We start from the raw sequence: 22,990 nt of genomic DNA, 5'->3' as shown, positions 1-22,990 counted from the left end.
AAGTCCCTCAGCTGCACAGCATGCTGCAACTTTTCACCATTTAAATCAGCCATTCTCAACCTTTTTCTTTGCCTAAGTCCCCTTAGAACTCTGGTCAAAGTTTATGGGCTCCCTTCCCTGTGATGCTGTCAAATTTAGTTGGTTTCATCATACTTTTCTCCTATTGACTTACATAAAAAACATTTTAAAAAATTGTGATTTCAGTTAGTGTCCGTCCCCCCCTTAAATATGCTGTGGCCCCAGGAGAACTGTATGGCTCCCCTCCACATTTTGCTGGTGTGCCCTCTCTCCCTTATGTAACCATTGCCTCTTGCCAGTGGGCCTGCGCTCCTCCCCCACCATTTTATTTAGGCAACTGGCTACATTTGGCTAATTACCTTGATGAAAGGCTCAGGCCTGAAACATTGCTTATGTATCCTTATCTTTGCTATACAATGCATACTGGTTGACCAGCTGAGTTTCTCCAGCACATTTATGTATACCACTTGACCACAGCTTATTGAACTTGCTTCTGCTCTCAATTTATTGCCATCAGCAAACTTAGATATACTAAACTCAGTTCTTTCTCCAAATCAGAAAGGTTGAGAACAGTGGTTCTCAACTTTTCTCTTTCCACTCACATACTACTTTAAGTAATCCCTCTGCCATTGGTGCTCTGTGATTTGTAAGGGATTGTTTAAGGTGGTATGTGACTGGGAAGGGAAAGTTGAGAACCACTGCTCTAGACCCTATCATTACTGAAATATTTTGGTTGAGAAAAATTGTCATTGGCCCATTTCCTTTGGAGTTATGAAACTGTGCACATAACGAGTCAATTAGGTATGATTAAAACAGTGGTTTTCAAACTTTTTCTTTCACCCACATACAGATACGCAATCCTTTATCTGGAACCTGGAACCCATGGGGGACAGTGTGTTCCGAATTTCGGATTTTTCTGGATTTCAGAATAAAAGCCAGATGCCCCAGATTTAAGCCCACCTGAATTGTACTGCTGTATCCACCTCCTTCCAGTCGCGCTGGCGTCTCTCTCACCCCCCCACCCAGCCCACCCGAGTCATGGTGCCGTCCCTCTCTCCTCCCCCCCACCCGAGTCACACTGCCATCTCCCTCTCCTCCCCCCGCCCACCCAATTCACGCTGCCATCTCTCCCCCCCTTCCCGCCCAACCTAGTCACACTGCTCTCTCTCTCTCTCTCTCTCTCTCTCTCTCTCTCTCTCTCTCTCTCTCTGTACCACCTTAAGCAATCCCTTACTAATCACAGAGCACCTATGGCATAAGGAATACTTAAAGTGGAATGTGAGTGGAAAGAAAAAAGATGAGAACCACTGGTTTAGAAGGTTATGGTCCAAATGCAGACAAAAGGGACTAAATCTGGGAAGCATTTTGGTTAGCATGGATGAGTTAAGCTGAAGGTCCTGTTTACATAGGAATACCTAAAGATCCTGTTGACAACTTCCTCAGTGAGGCACACTAAGCAGTGGGCAATCGGCAATTCAAACTTTTCTACACATGTCCGCAGGGATCTACACTGCATATAATGGGAAGATCCTGAGTACACTTGTTAACAAAAAATAATCAGTGGACAGAACTCAACCCACTAGTCCAAAAAGATCATTAAAAACTCTAAATAATGAAATGAGAAAAAATACATTGCAGTAAATAAGGGGAACATGAGGGGAAATTTCTTCACGCAAAAGGTGGTTGGGATGTGGGATAAGCTTTCGGCAGAGGTGGCTGAAGCAGGGACGTTATTTACATTTAAGGAAAGACTGGATAATTACATGGAGGGGAGAGGATTGGAGGGGTATGGACAAGGTGCTAGTCAGTGGGACTAGGAGGGTGGGGATTTGTTCCGGCATGGATTAGTAAGGCCAAACTGGCCTGTTCTGTGCTGTATATGGTTAAATGTATGAAATGTGTTCGTAACTTTCTTCAAGAGAAAGAAAATGGTGGTGTAAATAGGTGGAAGTTAGAAGAAACACATATTGTCTGCAATACGTGAAAGATTGATGAGAGCAGATTAAATATTAATTTTCAAGAGGGAATTAAGTAAAAATCTGGAGATGCTGGAATCTGCAGCAAACAACAAACTGCTGGAGGGATTTAGCACAATATAGCACTCGTGCAGAGAAAGTAACATTGGTATTTCAGGTTCAGACCCTGCATCTGGAGTAGCTAAGAAATTTCATGGTCTTTGTGGTCAGTGCCAATAGTCGAATGGTTCTACGTCGAATGGTTCAGATGCCACAGAATGAGCAGCTTTTTCCATTATTACGTTGTATTATGATCCCAAGAAGTGTTCCTCTCTAAACAAACTTCTCTGTTGATGTAAATCTTCCATCAGGAAGTGCAGGCAACCCAATCACCTGGTCGCTTGCTTCACAGCCTCCCATCACAATATATCCATGACCTCATACCAATTTCAGCAAGGTGGAGGGTTTAACCCACATCCCTTTACAGTTTGATAGGGACATCCTTCAACCCCCTCCCTGGTTTACCAACCCCTCCCACCCTGTCCTCATTATACTGGGTATCTTCCCTCTTCACTCTCAGACTTGATGAAGGGTCTGACCCCCAAAAAGTCCACAATTCTTTCTCTCTCACTGATGCTACTCGACCCACTGAGTTCCTCTAGCAGATTGGGTTTTTTGCTACAGATTCCAGCATCTTATGGACCTCCTAGAAAACAGCAACTCATACATACAGCTGCTCTTTATCATCCACAGCTCAACCTTCAACATCATTATTCCCTCAGTGCTGGTCCACAAGCTTCAAATCCTGGGCATCTGCAACCCAACCTCTCCCCTATAACTGGATCCCTGCCTTCCTCATTGGAAAACCACAGTCAGGACGAATTGGAAACAACATGTCTTCCTCACTGATCATCAACACAGGTGCACCTCAAGGATGCTTACTTAGCCCACTGTTCTAATCTCTCAACACCCATGACTTTGTGGAAAAACTCTCTATAAATTTGCTGATAATGCCATGGTTGCCGGAACAATGATAGACAACAATAAGGAAGCATACAGGAGGGAGACAGATCAGCTCGTTGAGTGGTGTCACAACAACAACTTTGCGCTCAACGTTAGCAAAACCAAGGAGATGACTATGGACGTCAGGAGAACACGACTCAGTCCTCATCGAGGGCTCAGCAGTGGAGAGGGTCAAGGACTTCCAAGTTTCTGAGGATCTGTCCTGGGACCTCTTGGTCGGATTCAGTCATGAAGAAGGCTCACCAGCGGCTGCACTTTGTGAGGTGTTTGAGGAGATTCAGTATGTCACTGAAGACCCTCAAAAACTTCTATGGGTGTACTGTGGCTGGTTGCGTCACTGTCTGGTAAGGAGGTGCCAATGTTCAGGACAAGAAAAAACTCCAGGAGTTGTTAACTTGGCCTGTGACCATTGAGGACATCTACAAGAGGCAGTGTCTTAAGAAAGCAGCCTCCATGCTCAAGGACCCCCTCCACCCAGGCCAGGCCCTCTTCACTCTGCTACCATTGGGGAAAAGGTACAGGAGCCTGAAGATGAGCACCCAAAGAAAGATACAAGGACAGCTACTTCCTTCCGACCACCAGATTCCTGAATGAACAATAAACCACAGACACTATATTGCTTTGACTTTCTCTCGCACTATGTTTATTTACTTTGTTAGGAGATATGTTTGCCCTATGATGCTGGCACAAAACAATGAATTTCATGACACGTTCGTGACAATAAATGCTGATTCTGATTGTGTGGTTCAAGGAAGTGTTTGTCTACACCAACTTCCTACATATAATTCACTTCTTACTACCAGTCCCATATTTGCATACATTTACTACAGATATAATCTATCTTGAGATTGTTCTTCTAATTTACCATTCCACTCAATTCAAGTATATAACTGAAATGTCCTGTTTGGTTCATCTCATTAAAAGTGTACATCAAATTTTTGGAACCACATTGTGTGTTTAAGTGGAGACCAACCCATTTGATTTCTGCACAGTACTTCCTGGACTTTAACATTTTTAGACTAGCATTGAACACTGAATGCATGATACAGCTTGACCACAAAAATCTGCACCCACAGACTCATACCTTACTGATTACACAATAATGTTGGAGATTATTTCTAACAGGAATAGCTGGGAAACCAATTTTGGAACACCACGCTTGATCATTTATTTTAATGGTTGGAAAAATTACAGGTCGTAAAGTTTCAGGATTTAAAAAAAAAATTCCATATACCGTAAATCTGAAAGAAAAATGGAAAATGCTGGAAATACTCAGCATCTGTAAAAAGAGAAACTGAAATCACATACAAGCTCCCACATGTTGCCTGATTTGCTAAACATCTCTTTAAGCAAAGAAGTCTGCAGATGCTGGGGTTGAATGCAATAAACAAATGAGAATTTCAGCTGGTCATGAAGGGCTCAGGCCTAAAACGATAGCTACTCTTCAAACCCTGCTGAGTTTCTCCAGCTCATTTGTGTATTGCTGAATATTTCCACCATTTACTGATTTTGTGGTTAGCTTCTAATAGCAAAGATTTCAATGGAAAGGGACTCCTGGAAAACCTTTGGTATTTTGCATTCTGTTTGTTTTATTGATTGCAGCTTCACAAATCACAGGATGACCCAAGTTCAGTTTAGATCTTATTGCAAATATTGGCAAGGCTCCCTTGAATTATAACTGCCTTTTTTCCCCCCCAATCACAATTTAGTTCCAAGTGCAAGTCTGATAAATTTCTATTATACTTTAGGTTGTCCCCAACTTTCTGTTCCTTGAATAACTTTCACTCCTGAAGGACCTGTTTACTCCTAACCTTGAGGCAGAAGGTACAGTTTCTGTCCAACAGCCATTAGGTTTTTGAACCTCCCCTTGTTATACGAATCATGGGACTGCTCCAATACGATAAAAGGGCTGTCTGCAGAACTTTGCATAAGGGCTACCATGAATATTTATTATCTTTAAAATTTTGTGTATTTATTGTCTTTTTAATTCAATTAAATTTCACTATCATAGTTTTTTTTAAACAAATACTTGTTCAGATGCAGCAAGTAAGAATTTCAGTCAAAAGTACATAGTAATTCTATTCTTTGCTCTCTGTCTCACTTCAATTCTCATTCTAATTCTTCCTTCTCTATTATTCAAGTTTTACTCCTTTCTCTCTCTAGGCCCTTTCAAATTTCAGCACCCAGGTAGCCCCCTGGGACCCGGGTATGATTATTGGGTCGTGGGTGCAGGATGTACCTTTCAAACCACAGCCAGACCTACCTGATAAATCTCCAACCCGGCGATTTAAGGGGGATCCCGCCCCCGCGATGACGCAGTGAGGGAGGCGTCACACACTCACGGAAAGTATCGGCCATCAGTCACCCCCCCCCCAACTGGCCGTCAGACACCCCCTTTCCCCCCCAGTGACATGCCACTGGCACAAGCAGGGTGGGAGGGGAGTGGTTGGTGTCGCGATGTGCCGCTTTGATGCGTGGTGATGGCTCAATGCAGGAGTGTGGGAGAAACCAGCGGCATGGAGGATTATGGGTAAGGAAGACCGCCATTGCTCCCGCACTCCCGTATTAGCCATTGCTATGCATCAGAGCGGCGTTGACAGCAGCAGCAGCTCCACTCTCCTCCCGATCACGGCAGCAAACACCCCCATCCCTGATTGCGGCAGCAACCACGCTCCCCCCAATCGCAGTAGCAGCCATTCCCCCCCCCCGCCGATCGCGGAACTTCAGCCAGGAGTTTTCCTGTGATGCATACATGCAAGCACTGATATCACTTGAGTAACTAGGTCGGAAATGTTCCCATTTCAAACTGCAGGGGCAGGGTGTAAGTTTTATTGGGTTCTGACCGGGTTGACCCAGTTGGACCCTTTCAAATCGCCATGTACCTGGGTTGCTAACCATGCAAATTGCCCAGTTAACCCCATTTACATGGCAGTTTGAAAGGGCCTATAGTCTCTCCCTACTGACCTGCAACAATTGACTTACCCAAATGAAGGAGTGCAGCAGACACCTCCGTCAGTTTGCTCGCTGGGCCAGCAGCCAGAGGGTCTGGTTTACTCCAAACAATGCCAGCTCGGATCAGGCGGGAATGGATGTAATCTCGACAGAGTGCTTTGGCTTGAGAAATCAACTCTTTATCAGGAGGTGAGCGATCAAACACTTCCATCACTTCAGCAGCAAAGACGGAGGAACGTCGAAGCATCTCCATCTGAGAAGAGCAAAGCAAGGCAATAGATAGAATTAAACCCAATGACCCTGCAGAACGTGAATCAAATAGAAAGTGGTCACATCTCAATGACTATCACCATGTGACTGAAAAATATTAGCATAATGAACAGAAAATATCAGCATCAACCTAGCTCGAAATTTATCACACTGCACACGACTAGAAAATGTCTATACACTTACAGCTGGAAAATATCAAACTGATGTCAGAACTGGAAGCTGTCAGCAACTGGAAAATATCTCTGCAGAAATCACACCTGAAAATACAGCAAGTGAAATGGAAGGAGGAGTAAATGACCATTGTACACTGGTAAACTTTGCTTCATGAGGCTCTCGGGAATTTCACAGAGCAATGAATCTGTAGATAATGCAAAGTGGGAAATGGGATGCATTCAGCCAGGAAAGTAACATGCAATTTCAGTGCTTTTATTTATGGCTGATGAATTTCACAGCACACACTGTTGGTTGTATTTTGTTGTGAATTTTGGTAAGGGATTGCTTAAGGTGGGATGTGAGTGGGAAGTGAAGGTTGAGAACCACTGCTCTAACAATTGTTAACTGAAATATTTTGTTTGAGAAAAATTGTCATTGGCCAGAGTGAGTCAATTCGGTACGATTAAAACAGTGGTTTTCAAACTTGCCACCCACATACCACCTTAAGCAATCCCTTACTAATCACAGAGCACCAATGGCATAGGGAATCCTTAAAGTGGTATGTGAGTGGAAAGAAAAAGGTTGAAAACCACTTGCTTAGATTATAGGACTGTACTGCAGGGGAACAGACCTCTCTAATGTCTGTCCCAAACATGATGCCCAAAGTAAACTAAATCTCTCCTGCCTGCCCATGATACATAACCCTCTATTGTCCACATATTCACGTGCCTCATTCAAGGCTCTTAAACACTACCATTACTTCTGCTTCTGCTTCCACTACTTCTCCTGGCAGTCCATTCCAGGAACCCACCACTCTGCGTAAAAAATACCTGCCCCACACCCTCACTTGTTTTCCATTTTTAACCTAGGAAAATAATTTTGATTGTCAACTATGTCTTGTATAATTTTATAAGCATTTATCAGATCTCCACTCAGCCTGCAATGCTTCAAGGAAAACCACTCAAATGTAACCTCTCCTATAACCTCTTCTGCACCCTTTCCAAAGTCTCCACACCCTTCCTATAAGTGCACACAGTATTCCAAGTGCCACCTAAACTAAGTTTTGTGTAGCTGCAATATGACACTTCCTTACTTTTGTATCAACGTCCTGCCCAATGAAGGCAAACACATCATATGCCTTCTTTGCCACTTGTAGGGACCTATGAACTTGGACCCCCAGATCCCCTGGACTTCAATGCTGTGAAGAGTCCTTTCATTAACTCAAGGCAGGAAAAAGAAAAAAATTGTATCTGATTAGTGCCTCTCCTTTCTATATCATAAATCAAGTACTTTTTAGGCACAAATCACTGTGGCAAATGCAACAACCAATGTGTATAAATATTCTGAGAAGCAGGAGCAGTCAGAGAGAGGAAGGAGACAATTGCCTCCCTGACTGGTGGCCTGTAACTAGTGGTGTGCCTCAGGGATTGGTGTTGGGTCCATTATTGTTTATCAACGACCTGGATGATAATGTGGTAAATTGGATCTGCAAATTTACAGATGACACTAAGAATAGAGGTGTAGTGGGCAGCAAGGAAGGTTTTCAAAGCTTGCACAGGGATCTGGACTAGCTAGAAAAATGGGCTGCAACATGGCAGATGGAATTTTTTTGCAGACAAGTGTGAGGTGTTGCATTTTTGTCGAGCACTGTGGAATGGAGTAGGACAGAGCGTTATGGGAATACCGATACTCAATGCTTTGAAAGTGGTGTCATGTGTAGAAAGGGCTGTAAAGGGAACTTCTGGCTCATTGGCCTTCAAAGTGCTGAAGCCAGGAGTTTGAATGTTATGTTTAAGTTGTACAAGACATTAGTAAGGCCAAATTTGGAGTACTGTGTGGAGTTTTGGTCACCTACTTTCATGGAAGATATCAGCAAGACTGAAAGAGTGCAGTAAAAATTTACAAGGTCATTGCTGGGACTTAAGGAGCTGAGTTACAGGGAACAGGTGTGGAAGAAATTTTATGAAGCAAGGATTTACACCGTAACTAACATAATCGGCAAACAGCCCATTTTAATATAGCATCTGTACAGCAAGATATTATTTAGAAGTTAAGTTATAGCCTTTACTCTAGTCAAGGATACTAACGCTGGTTATCGATTCATTCTTCTTCAAATTAGACAAAACTAAGATTTTAAAAAACAAAAATTGTAACAAAGGTCTTAATGGAGTTTTCAACAGATTTATCCTATGATGCAATCCTATTTCTGTAACAGCTTGTTTGACTTTATAAATATTCATGGTTGTAGAAGTAGATTTTTGAGTTGGATAGCAGTGGAACTGCAGCCTACTCTCCTTGATATATCATGTGAAATAAAGTCTGTGAAACGAAACTTGAGGTCTCCGATCAGTTAATTTCATTGACAATTCTCCGGAGTGTTGGAAAATGAGGGGAGATTTGATGAAGGTCTTCAAAATTATGAAGGGTATAGAAATAGCAAAATGCTTTTTCCACTGAGGTTGGGTGAGATAAGAACTAGAGGTCATCAGTTGGAAGGTGAAATGTTTAAGGGGAACATTTGGGTGAATTTCTTCAATCAGAGGGTGGTGAGAGCGTGGAAAGAGCAGTCAGTGGAGGTGGTGGACACGAGTTCAATTCCAATATTTGATAGAAATTTAGATAGGTACATGGATGGGAGGTACATGGAGGTCTATCGTCTGGGTGCAGGTTTATGGAATGATGCAAAATAATAGTTTGGCATGGACTAGATTGGCTGAAGGGCCTGTTTCTGTCCTGTACTGTTCTAAGCAACTAAGTGATAAAGAACAGTGTCTTTATCATGTAGGTCAAGTGAGAAATATTGGTTGTGACTTGGCCCCACCACTCATCCACCCACTGTGTTTTTGGATTTGTCAGTCAACCTGAGTAAAATAGGGTTTTGAGGGGTTGATACTCAAGTTTTAGGTGTAGAAAATGAATCCTTGAGCTTCTGACTAAGGGCAGAGTTGGGATACCAGAGTGTTTTTCTGGTTGGCAATCAGTGGTGAGCAGGGTACCACAGGGGTCGGTGCTGAGCCCGTAACTGTTCATGATATTCATTAATGATCTGGAAGAGGGGACAAAGTGTGGTGTATCTAAGTTTGCTGATGATACTATATTGAGTAGAAAAGCTAATTGGATACGGAGAGTATGCAGAGAGATGCAGAAATAGATTACCTGAGGCTGCATCTGAACCAGAGAGAACTCTGGTGATTACAGAAACATGGCTCCAGGACTCCATCTCAGACAGTGATCCAGCTGGATGGCCTCATCTCCTGCAGGGCAGACAGACACTGCAAAAGTTTTGCTTCTGGCAAAACTCGAGGAGGGGGGCTGTGCATATACATCAAAGAGAACTGATGCACAAATGTCTCTGTTGTGAAGACCTGCTCAACAGAGGAAGAGCACCTCCTGGTGAAATGCAGACTCTTCTACCTGCCCAGGGCATTCTCAGCCACGCTGATTGCCGCAGTCTACATTCTGACTTTGGCTAATGAGGGTGAAGCCATGAAGGAACTTTACGGTGCCATCTGCGAAGCACAGACTTCCCACCCTGATAGTTGCTGGAGACTTCAATCACACCAACCTGAAAATGCACAGAAGGTCCAGAGACATCTGTGCGACACCAGCGACATGAGGTGCATGAGGCTAGGGATCGAGATTCTAACGGCTCACCAGTCAACCTTGTGAGTTAAGGACAGTCTGAACATCTTCTATTCACAGTTTGATGAGAAGAACAGGATAACTCAGAAGAAAGCTCCAAACCCACCCCCTCCCGATGAACGGGACTCCTACAAAGCTGCGATCAAGGTGAAGAGAACCCTATCCAAGGTGAATCCGCATAAGGTGGTGGGACCAGACAACATACCTGATCGGGTACTGAAGGACTGCGCAGATCAATTGACAGAGTCTTCACAGACATCTTCAAAACTTCACTGCAGCAGTCTATAGTTCCACAGGGTTCAAGACAGCCACCTTCATCCCAGTACCAAAGAGGTGTCAATAACAGGCCTCAACAACTACCACTCTGTGGCACTGATCTCTACCTTTATGAAACGCTTCGAGCGTTTGGTGATGGAACACATTAAAGCACACCTCCCACAGATGATGGACTCATTTCAGTTCACCTACAAAAGAAACCATTCCACAAATGATGCTATTGCCTTGTCCCTTCACTCCATCTTGGCCCACCTAGAGAACAATGCCTCATACACCAGGCTGCTGTTCTTTGATTTCAGCTTGGTGTTTAATACAATCATTCCCCAGAGGCTGGTGGAGAAGCTGTCCTCACTGGGACTCCTCTTTGTAACTGGATCCTGAACTTCCTAACAGAAAGACCACAGTCCGTCTAGGTTGATAGCAGGACGTCGAGCACCATCACGCTGAGCCGTGGTGCACCTCAGGGCTGTGTGCTCATGCTACAGACCCATTGGTCAGATCCAGCTCCAAAAGTGTCATCAAGTTTGCAGATGACACAACAGTTGTCGGCCTCATCAATAACAATGTTGAATCATACTACACAGGTGGAAAATCTCATGAAATGGTTCAAGTGTAACAACCTGAGTTTCAACGTGGACAAGGCAAAGGATATTATTGTGAACTTCAGAAGGACCAAGAACAGCCACCCTCCACTACACATCAATAACTCTGTAGTGGAGAGAGTGGCAAGCACCAAGTTCCTTGGAGTTCACATGACTAGTGACCTATCATGGGTACACAACATCTCCTCACTTGTCAGGACGGCACCACACCAACTGCACTTTCTCAGAAGATTGAAGCGGGCAAGGCTACCAGCCACCATTATGACAACCCTCTACAAGTGCTCCACTGAGAGTATCCCGGCTAGCTGCATCACTGCAAAGAATTGGATCAGAAGTCAATGCACAGGACTGTAAGTGGCTGAAAGGATCGCTGGAGTTTCCACCCCCCCCCCCATGACATGCTCTACTGGCATCATTGTCTGAAGAGGGTGCACAAAATCACTGAGGATCCTTCCACCCTGCACACAGCATCTTTCAACTGCTCCCCTCAGGGAAAGTGATACAGAAGTATCAGGGCCAGAACCACCAGGCTGAGGAAGAGCTTCTCCCATGGGCAGTGAGAATGCTGAACAACCAAAGGAACTGCTCACACTAACCACCTGAGACTCTCATATTCATGAAATAGTATTTATTTATTGTATATATGAATACTTGTCCAGCATACGTATTGTTTATCTGCATGTGTGTTGCATGTCTAAATATTTTGCACTGAGGACTGGAGAATGCTGTTTTGCAGGTGGTACTTGTACAAATAGATGATAATAAATGTGACTATAGATAGGCTAAGTGAATGGGCAATGGTCTGGGAGATGGAGTACAATGTTGGTAAATTTGAGGTTATTCACTTTGAAAGGAAAAATGGAAGAGCGGAGTATTTTTTAAATGACAGCTGCAGCAGACTATCAAGAAGGCAAATGGAATGTTGGCCTTCATTGCTAGAGGGATTGAAATTGGGAGCAGGGAAGTTATGCTGCATCTGTACAAAGTACATGCCGCATCTGGAGTACTGCATGCAGCTCTGGTCTCCTTGCTTGAGGAAGGATGTACTGGCTTTGGAGGAGGTGGACCAGGTTCATTCCAGGGATATGGGGGGGGTTAACCTATGAGGAGTCAGCTGGGACTGTACTTGATGGAATTTAGATGAATGAGTGGGGATCTTATTGAAATGGATAAAATTATGAAAGGCATAGATAAGATAAAGGTAGGTAAGTTGTTTCCATTGGTGGAGAGGAGGCTAGAACTAAGGGGCATAGGCTCAAGATTCAGGAATAGTAAATTTAGGTTGGAGATGAGGAGGAACTGCTTTTTCCAGAAGGTGGTGAATCTATGGAATTTTCTGCTCAAGGAAGCAGTGGAGGCGACCTCAGTAAATATATTTAAGACAAGGTTGAGCAGATTTTTGGATAGTAAGGGAATGAAGAGATATGGTGGGTGGAGATGAGCCGATCATCAGATCAGAGGGGGCCGATGGCCAACTCCTGCTCCTATTCCTTATGTTTTTACCAGAAGTGAGAGGAAAATGCTTCACAGAATGCAGGAGATAACTGCAATTAATCAGTTCGAGGAAAAGATACAGATGCAACAGAATGAAAATTAAGGTAAGTGATGGGAAAGATGTGACATCAGAAGCAGTCAAACAGCTCCAAGCTGGTCTTCGAAAGTGCAATAAAGTCTGACATCAAGGTAGCCAGGCCCAGATCCATATTAAAATCTCCATCCTCAGTCATAAATCACCATGAATAACACAGTGAAGTCCCCAGATCTGCTGCAGTGAACAATAAACCCACAATGACGAAAAACATCAACGAAAAATCACCTTCCCTCCTCAACGAGAGCAGTCAATCCTGCAGCTCAGCACAGAACCCCCCACCCGAGGCTCTTCGACCTGAAACTCGGCTTCTCTTCCCGTGCTGAGTTCTGGTTGGCATTTTCTGTTTCATTCAAATAATCCGGATCTGAACAAGATAGCTTCAAATTCGCAGCAAACTCCATCGGCGACCCCACCGAGGAGCCGTCCCAGCCGCGAGCATCGGAGTTGGGAGGGAGGGGGGGGAGACGTCCTGACACCGATCGCTCTCTCCGGGGTGGAGTTGGGGCAAAGCAGCGGGTCTTCGAACCTGCCGCCGCTCCCCGTTCAATCGCCTTCAGCCCCGTGAGCTGCTGGAGTTTGTGAATGGACGAGAGTTGACGACGTGTGGGGATTTGATCATTCTCTGCTGTCGCTTCCCCACCCACCCACCCGCGGGAGGGAGGGGGTCCTCCCGAAGGATTGCACCCAGGGTAAGGCGAGGGGACCATTTGGTGCGGCTTCTAACATGGTGTCAGAAGCAGCAACGTGGCTGGAGTGATGTGAGGTGAGGGGCGGGGGGCTGCCACCTCTCCCCGGGCAAGGAGAGGCGGCTCCCGAAGTCCCTGAGTAGCAGGGAGCGCTGGGAATCCGGACTCACTCACCTCGCTCGGGGATCCCCTCCCGTCGGCGGCTCCCTTTCCCAGCCTCTCTGGCGGAGGGAGGGCTTCAACGTGCGCTCACAGTCCTGTCTGCCTCCCGGTTCGGCTCCGTCATGTGCTCTCTCCGCCTGCCCTTTTATGGCAGGACAGATGTGGCTCCGTCTTAAGATGCCTCCGGGCTGCCAGCAACTTTCACAAACAACCCCATTTAAGGAAAAGGGGGCGAAGTGTGGCCGGAGCCTCAGCGCAGCTCGAGGAAGCGCCCCCGCTCCCTTCGCCCTGGAGACACACTGCCCCTTCCTGGTATTTGGCGTGAACGGCACCAACTTTGACATGTGGAGATGGGCCAGAATGTTACACTTGGCTGGTCTAACATCACGGCGGCCCGGGGTCAAGTCGATGCTCATTCCCAGTTCCTAGGGGACGACAGGGCTCAGGATGGAGATCTGGGAGGCATCCCTTTTCATCCCTATTCAAAAGACATTTGAACAGATAGGAAGGATTATGGATCAGATGGAGGCAAGAGATAGCCCATAATGCCAGTTTGGTTGGCAAAGACAAGTTGGACCGAAGGGCCTTTTTGTGGTTGTCTGACGATTATGACATTTCATTCCTCAGTTAAAGGAATAGGTCAAGAATGCACGCACAGCTGACTGGGCAGAGCCCTGAGAGACGGTGGGAGAACTTGCTTCTACTCTGGCTGATGTGACAAGTGGCGGGAGCCACAGGTGGGGCTGCGGGGGGAGCTGGTGGAGAGGGTGGGCAGTTTACGAGGTGTCCTGCTCCTTCTGCCACTTAATGCAATAGACTGTGGTTCTCAACATCCTGTTCAAAGTTCAGATTTATTATCAGAGTATATACATGAGATTCTTTTTCCTGCGGACCAGGCAAATTTTCTATCATCAGTAGAAGAAAAAACTGTACTCAGGAAAAGATTTGTATAAAAAAATAGAAATATAAACAAAGAAATGTAAACAAACTGTGTAATACAGTAAGAAATTCAATAAAAATGATGTGAAAAGTAAGATTCCTTAAATGAGTCTTATGGTGGAGGGGTAGCAACTGTTCCTGAACCTGGTGGGTTGAGTCTTGTGGCGCCTGTTAACTCTTTCCTGATAGCAGCAGCAAGAATGCTGGGGGGTGTGGATCCTTGATGATTGCTGCTCTCTGATGCCAGGGTTCCATGTAGATTTTCTCAGTGGTGGGGAGGGTTTTTTTATCTGTGATGTACTGGACTGTGTCCACTACCTTTGCAGGGCTTCCCCCAGTCCAGGCCGTGATGCAGCCAGTCAGCACACTTTTTACTGCACATCTGTAGAAGTTGGCCAAGGTTTTTGATGTCACAAACTCCTGAGGAAGCCACGTGCTGATGATGAGAGCTATTGTCATACACACAAGTCCAGATTCACAAAAAATAGTTCTTACTGCAGCCACACTATATAGTAACTACAATAGTAAAAATTAAATGACTACAAGATTGAGATAATAAATGTAAAAGGAAAGATAAATATATACAGTTGAAGTGATAACAAAAGTGAGGTTTCTAAAGTGCAGACAGATCTTTTGGTGGCCCTGGAGTACGATTGGTTAAGGCAATATGGAGAGTTTCAAGAGCCTGATATTATTTGGGGGGAAAAAAATAACTGCTCTTAAACCTAGAGCTCCTAGACGTTCATACCTTCCACATGAAGGAGAGAGTGTGACCAGAGGGATTGGGGTTTATGACATTGGCTGCCTTCTTGGGGCATCAATTTCTGTCCTTTGCCTTGAACAGTCACTGGGCAGAGATTTCCAGGAGGCCCTATTTCTTCAGGAGAATTTGAAGCTTTATCAAGCATTATCAAGCTCTGCCTGATAATGTCATATTGTTACAAAGCCTGTGTGTTTTGTATGTCTGTCGTAAGAATGCGACCAACCCAAAGCAACCAAGAGTGACAACAGACTCAAGACTGAGGAGTTGATAAGATTGGATACTGATGTCACTACTGGGAGGGGACACTGCCAATGGTTCACTTATTCTTCCATTAAATCTGAAAGATTTTGTGCAGCAGGTTCCTTTCCAGTATCTTGAGGTTCCAGCTATGTGGAGGTAGATCAGATCTCGGAAGTACTAGGAGGGCATGGATCCTTGCTGCTCATGAACCATGAATTTTATGGCAAGCGTGAGGTGTTGATCTTAATATTCTCTTCCTCAATGACCAACAGCCAAATTGGAGCTTTAAAAGGCAGTGGTGAATTGCAGCTTCACTGAGAATTCGATCCACACACATACTGTATATTGAATATATGTTTGTATTTGCCATGAATATTTTTTAAAAATCCAAATGTTTCATGAGCAAATTAAGCCAAAAAGAAAGACATGGAACAATGAACAAAAAGCTTTGTCAAAAAGATATTACAGGAGAAATTTTAAAGGTGGACAGAAGACAAAAGGCTAAATTATTTACCATGTCCAGAAGGCTAACTAAACCACTAAAATCAGTGAAAAATGCTCAGTAAACCAGGTAGCATTTGTGCAGAGAGAATGCTGCCTATCCTGCTGGACATTTCCAACACTTCTTATTTTAGACCTTGTAATGCAATTATTTGCTTCTCCAGTGTTATTGTACCATTGAGATCTGGCACTGTTTTCTTTCTTTCACCCAGAAATGCTGGAGAACTCAGCTGGTAAATATATATTACCGACGATTCGGACCTGAGCCCTTCCTCTAGATACGAGTAGAAAAAGAAGGCACCTGTATTAAAAAGCCAAGGAAAAGGGAAGAATGGGATGGGGAGGAGTAAAACCACAGACAAAAGGTGTTAATTGGATAGGATAAGTGAACAGGAGAGAGGAAAGGTGAGAATTGATTGGGGGGTGTTTTTGGCCCTGTGAAAAGAGACAGAGGGATGAGAGAGAAAGAGAGGAAAGGAGCATAAGGAAAGTTAGGAGGGGATGTTGTGTTTGTAAAGTATAAGGTTCAGTGGATTCTCAGAGATGAATCTGGACACAACTGTTACAATCAAAGGCAACTTTATTGAATACACAGGAGACAAACAGAGGAAAGATGTCAAATGATGCTTAATTACACTACACTAAATAACTATTTAGACATTCACATTGGACCCAGGTTGGACTCCAATACCAGTGGCCATCCATCTTCTACATGCATACACACTTCACAGGCAGGGACTTTCAAACACACTCCCGATTCCCAGTACCAACAGGGGTGTGGCTCTTTCCAAGCATTGACCTATCACAGTACTACAGCTCAACTTAAGAGTATTCTATAACTTACCTGCGACTCCTCCAGCAACATCTACAGTTGTGACCTGGTGTGGAGTGATGTCCAGAGCTTGGACCACGAGGAAGAAGTATGCTATGCACTAATGGGTGGCCAGAGTCCAATTTTGAATAGCAGGTGATGAAAGTTCCAAATAAGTTTCAGACAGGGAGATCACGTGACCATTTGCAATCCACAATGCTCCAGACAGGTATAGAGGCCACATATTCCTCCACAATCCACATATAACAGGGGTTGGGGGGGTGGGGGGGTGTATTCCAACAGAAACCAGAAAAGTCTATGTTAATGGCATCTGGTTGGAGGGTGTCCAGACGGAATACGAGGAGATGTTCCTTCAATTTGTGGGTGGTCTCAGTCTGGCAGTGCACAAGCCCATGGACAGACCAAATACAAGGTGTTGTTCCTCCAATGTCCAGGTGGTTTCAACCTAGTAGGGCACGAAACCATGTCCACATCCAATTAACACCTTCTGACTGTTGGTCGGTACTCTTCCCCCTCCCATTCCTCCCTTTTCACCTGCCTTTTAATACAGACACCTGTGTTTTTACATTCACACTTTGAGGAAGGGCTCAGGCTCATAACATCAGTAATACACCTTTACCACCAACATTTCTGTTTTTACTACAATCACAGCATCTGCAGATTTTCGTGTTTCACTACATTCTTTCTCCCATGTTTTCATTTGTTTTGTTCTATTTTCATCTCTGCCAGACAGATTAGCTGGAAAACAAACCCCCTCTCTCTCTCTCTCCCTCTCCTATCATCCAATACCCAGTTTAGTCTCCCTATTCTCACTAATTCATTTTATTTTCATCATGTAATCTCAACTGAAGGACTTAGAAGACAGCCATGAATTGGCAGAGATTAGGATTGAACCCAGAGAAACACGATAGGCTGCAGATGCTGTGATTGTAGTAAAAACACAAATGGAGGAACTCAGCAGGTTTATTCAGCATCTAGAATCTTTTTTACAAAGATATATTGCTGATGTTTCAGGCCTGAGCCCTTCTTCAAGATGGGTGGGGGGTGGGGGGGAGCGAAATCAGAAAAGGCAGAAGCAGGATATGTCAGAAAGTCTCAGAATTCAAACAATGGGGGAGGAATCCAGACCAACATAAGGTGTTAATTGGATGTGTTAAGGGACTAGGTGGAATTTATCATGTCTGTGTGAAATGAGACAGGCAACGAAAAGACGATGGGGGTGGGGGAGGTGGGATGGAGAATTGAAATGGATGGGTGGCCACTGGGAGACCCATGTTATTGTGGCAGATAGAGCGGAGGTGCTCAACAAAGTGATCTCCCAGTCTGTGTCCAATCTGTCCGATGTAGAGACCACAGTGGGAGCTCCAGATGCAGTAGATGACCCCTCCAAATTCACAAGTTAAGTGTTGGTTCACTTAGAAGGATGGTTCGGGGCCCTGAATGGTGCTGAGGGAGGTGATGTGGGAGAAAGTTGAGAATCTCCTGCGGTCACAGGAGTAGGTCCCAAGGGTGGGGGTGGGGGAAGGAGTGGACAAGGGATTCACGAGGGAGCAGTCCTGATGGAAGGCAGAGGGGAATAGGTGTCTAGTGGCGAAAATGGTGGAGGATGTATTGGATGTGGAGGCTGGTGAAGTTTTAGGTGAGGACAAGACAGATCCTGTCCTTGTTGCATGTTGGGGGGCCAGGGCAGATGTGCAGGTAAAGCATATGTGGGTGAGTGCTGAATTGATGGTGATAGAGGGAAAGCCACATTGTTTGAAGAAAGAAGGCATCTCTGATGATCTGGCATTGAAGTCCTCATCCTGGGTGCAGATGCGATAGAGAAATTGAGAGAAAATGGAATGGAATCCTTACAGGGGACAGGGTGGGAAGTGGTATAGTTAAGGAGGCTGTGGGAGTTGGTGGGTTTATAGATGTCTGTTGAGAGTTTGTCTCCTGAGATGGAGACAGAGAGATTGAGGAAAGGGAGAGTGTTGCCAGAGATGGACCAAGTGAATTTGAGGTCAGGGTGGAAGATGGCAGCAAAGTGGATGAAGTCAACGAGCTCATCATGGATACATGAGGAACCACCAAAGTAGTCACCGATGTGGTGGAGGAAGAGTTGAGGGGCCTTTCCTGAGTAGGCTTATAGCATGTATTGGTCCACATAGCCAACATGAAGGCAGGCATAGCTGGGGTCCATGTGGGTACCCATGGCTACCCCTTTAACCTGGAGAAAGTGCAACAACTTTGCCAGCTAAAGGAGGGTGGTGGTGGTGGTGGAGGGGAACTGGTTGGTGTATAGGGATTAGATATCCATGGTAAATATGAGGCAATCAAGTTCAGGGAACTGTAAGTTGTTGAAGTGATGGAAGGCATGGATAAAAGTAGGGAGGGACTGAACCAGAGGGACAAAAAGAGTCAAGGTAAGCGGAGACCAATGCGGTGGGCCAAGAGCACACGGACACGATGGGTCTGCCTGGAAATTTGGGTTTGTGAATCTTGGTTAGGAGGTAGAAACTGGCAGTATAGGTTGGGAAATTATAAGGTTGGAGGCTGTACCAGGGAGGTGACTGGAAGTGATGAGTTCAGAAATGAGTTATACAGTGGTTTGATGAGTTTTGGTGGGGTCCTGTTGGAGGGGTAAGTAAAAGGAAGTGTCTGAGAGTTGTTATCTGATTGTGGCCAGTTAGAGGTCCGTGAGCCAGACCACAACAGTGACACCCTTGTCTGCAGGTTTGATGTTGAGGTTCAGATTGGTGCGGAGAGTGGAGGGTCAGGTGTTCTGAGGGGGTGAGATTGGAATGAGTGAAGGGAGTAGTGAAGCCGATATGGTTGATGTCACGGCAGCAGTTGGAAATATAAAGGTCCAGAGCAGGTAGAAGACCAGAACGAGGAGTCCAGGAGAAGGAAGACATTTTAAATGGAAGAAGGGATCTATAGTGGGGGGTGGAGAATCTTGCTTGTGGAAGTGGGCATGTTTTTTCTTCAGGTTTGATGTAAGATTGAACCCAGGTTGTTGGAGCTGAGACCCCAATGCAGATTTTGCCTGAACGACTGAGTATTTAATCATTTTCTGCTTTTATTTCAGATTTCCAGCAGTAGTTGTCCTTTGTTATTTATTTCATGACCTTGATCTCTATCTTGAAAAAGTCCTGCTCCTCCTTCTCTGGGATTTCCAGGTTGTCTGTTTTATGTGGTCCACCTTCATTGGTTTGGGTTTCTTTCCTCTATGTTAAAACATTGGCCCAAGCTCACCTCTTTTTCCTCCATGAACATAAACCTGTTTCACTCTCCATAGATCTTGGACTAGCTGAATCTCTAGCCAAGTCAATCACTGGCAACCATTCAGGAACTTACCCACAGATGTCCTGCCCACCAAATGCAGCTCAAATTCAGCCCAACCCAACAATTGATAATGTTCAGTTTGAGCTTTGGCTCTCAACTTGATTAGAACTTTGGTCCAAACCTGGATTAAAGAGCTGAAAAGTCAGGTAAGGGTGATGGCTTTTAACACCAACAAAGCATTCAACTCAAGGAGCCTTGGTAAGCCCAAAGCAATTGGAATAGTGGAAAATTCTCCATTATTGCAGTCATTTCTCACACAAAGGTTAATGGATAACAATTTTACTCCTGGACACTACAGTAGTTTATCAGTAAAGTATTTCCAGGCTGAAGTTATTCAGCCACTTCATTCAATTACCTTCCTTTTACCACTTCAGATGTGTCTATGTTCCCTGATGATTGCAGGGTGTTGAATGTATTTTGAATTCTCCAACCCATAAGCTAATAAGATTCAGACAAACTGAGGCATTGCACCAGCCTCAAGAAATGACTACATCCAGCAAGGAGTCTCCCAATCCAGCTGTGTCATTTTCACCACCAGCAACATCCAGGTGGTCACTGATGAACAGTAATCTATTCAGTCTGATGGCATCCACGCAAGAAGGCATTGTACTGATGATGAGCTCCAGACTCTCTCAATAGATGCTGCTCGACCTGCTGGATAATTCGTTTTCTCTTTGTTGTAGATTTCCAGCAATTGCTGCTTTTTGATTCTCATAAACCTCTCTTGCCCAGCCATAATCTTTGGCTTGGCTTCGCGGACGAAGATTTAAGGAGGGGGTAAAAGTCCACGTCAGCTGAAGGCTCGTTTGTGGCTGACAAGTCCGATGCGGGACAGGCAGACACGGTTGCAGCGGCTGCAGGGGAAAATTGGTTGGTTGGGGTTGGGTGTTGGGTTTTTCCTCCTTTGCCTTTTGTCAGTGAGGTGGGCTCTGCGGTCTTCTTCAAAGGAGGTTGCTGCCTGCCAAACTGTGAGGCGCCAAGATGCACGGTTTGAGGCGATATCAACCCACTGGCGGTGGTCAATGTGGCAGGCACCAAGAGATTTCTTTAGGCAGTCCTTGTACCTTTTCTTTGGTGCACCTCTGTCACGGTGGCCAGTGGAGAGCTCGCCATATAACACGATCTTGGGAAGGCGATGGTCCTCCATTCTGGAGACGTGACCCATCCAGCGCAGCTGGATCTTCAGCAGCGTGGACTCAATGCTGTCGACCTCTGCCATCTCGAGTACTTCGACGTTAGGGATGAAAGTGCTCCAATGGATGTTGAGGATGGAGCGGAGACAACGCTGGTGGAAGTGTTCTAGGAGCCGTAGGTGATGCCGGTAGAGGACCCATGATTCGGAGACGAACAGGAGTGTGGGTATGACAACGGCTCTGTATACACTTATCTTCCAATCTCTTTTCAGTGCCAACCGCTCAGTCCAAGATTCCGCCCTGCTCCAGCTCCCTCAACAGCCCCTAAGGCTAGAGCTGGATGAGGTTCTCACCCTGGATGAGACATATAAGGCAATCGAACAACTGAAAAGTGGCAAAGCAGCAGGTATGGATGGAAACCCCCCAAAGGTCTGGAAGGCTGGCGGCAAAACTCTGCATGCCAAACTGCATGAGTTTTTCAAGCTTTGTTGGGACCAAGGAAAACTGCCTCAGGATCTTCGTGATGCCACCATCATCACCCTGTACAAAAACAAAGGCGAGAAATCAGACTGCTCAAACTACAGGGGAATCACATTGCTCTCCATTGCAGGCAAAATCTTCGCTAGGATTCTACTAAATAGAATACCTAGTGTCGCCGAGAATATTCTCCCAGAATCACAGTGCGGCTTTCGCGCAAACAGAGGAACTACTGACATGGTCTTTGCCCTCAGACAGCTCCAAGAAAAGTGCAGAGAACAAAACAAAGGACTCTACATCACCTTTGTTGACCTCACCAAAGCCTTCAACACCGTGAGCAGGAAAGGGCTTTGGCAAATACTAGAGCGCATCGGATGTCCCCCAAAGTTCCTCAACATGATTATCCAACTGCACGAAAACCAACAAGGTCGGGTCAGATACAGCAATGAGCTCTCTGAACCCTTCTCCATTAACAATGGCGTGAAGCAAGGCTGTGTTCTCGCACCAACCCTCTTTTCAATCTTCTTCAGCATGATGCTGAACCAAGCCATGAAAGACCCCAACAATGAAGACGCTGTTTACATCCGGTACCGCACGGATGGCAGTCTCTTCAATCTGAGGCGCCTGCAAGCTCACACCAAGACACAAGAGAAACTTGTCCGTGAACTACTCTTTGCAGATGATGCCGCTTTAGTTGCCCATTCAGAGCCAGCTCTTCAGCGCTTGACGTCCTGCTTTGCGGAAACTGCCAAAATGTTTGGCCTGGAAGTCAGCCTGAAGAAAACTGAGGTCCTCCATCAGCCAGCTCCCCACCATGACTACCAGCCCCCCCACATCTCCATCGGGCACACAAAACTCAAAACGGTCAACCAGTTTACCTATCTCGGCTGCACCATTTCATCAGATGCAAGGATCGACAATGAGATAGACAACAGACTCGCCAAGGCAAATAGCGCCTTTGGAAGACTACACAAAAGAGTCTGGAAAAACAACCAACTGAAAAACCTCACAAAGATAAGCGTATACAGAGCCGTTGTCATACCCACACTCCTGTTCGGCTCCGAATCATGGGTCCTCTACCGGCACCACCTACGGCTCCTAGAACGCTTCCACCAGTGTTGTCTCCGCTCCATCCTCAACATCCATTGGAGCGCTTTCATCCCTAACGTCGAAGTACTCGAGATGGCAGAGGTCGACAGCATCGAGTCCACGCTGCTGAAGATCCAGCTGCGCTGGATGGGTCACGTCTCCAGAATGGAGGACCATCGCCTTCCCAAGATCAATGCTACAAAAGTCATATGTCATGTGATAAGTGACATCTACCTCTACAAGGCCTTTCAGGACTGCAGTAAAATACTTGCAATGTGTTTGGATGAATGTAATTCCAGAAGTTCTCAAGAAGCTTAACATCAACCAGGACAAATCAGTTTGCTTGTTGCCCTGTCCAT

At 45.3% G+C, this 22,990-nt stretch overlaps 1 protein-coding gene across 6 annotated transcripts in view; it reads right to left on the bottom strand.

The window, feature by feature from the left end:
- boka (BCL2 family apoptosis regulator BOK a) overlaps positions 1 to 22,990 on the bottom strand; it is a 106,361-nt gene that overhangs the window by 62,436 nt on the left and 20,935 nt on the right. For 3 of the 6 annotated variants that reach the window (XM_069896421.1, XM_069896422.1, XM_069896423.1), the window contains exon 4: positions 5,979 to 6,201. In XM_069896421.1, coding sequence (XP_069752522.1) covers positions 5,979 to 6,201 — 223 coding nt within the window. Of the gene's footprint in view, positions 1 to 5,978; positions 6,202 to 6,401; positions 6,476 to 9,527; positions 9,626 to 13,342; positions 13,642 to 22,990 lie in introns of those variants that run through there. The other 3 variants (XM_069896426.1, XM_069896428.1, XM_069896427.1) reach the window with 3 other exon arrangements.

This window comes from Narcine bancroftii, chromosome 9 (assembly GCF_036971445.1).
Source record: "Narcine bancroftii isolate sNarBan1 chromosome 9, sNarBan1.hap1, whole genome shotgun sequence".
Lineage (NCBI taxonomy): Eukaryota > Metazoa > Chordata > Chondrichthyes > Torpediniformes > Narcinidae > Narcine > Narcine bancroftii.
Note: the sequence above shows the minus strand (reverse complement) of the source record. Positions and strands in the feature narration are given on the sequence as shown.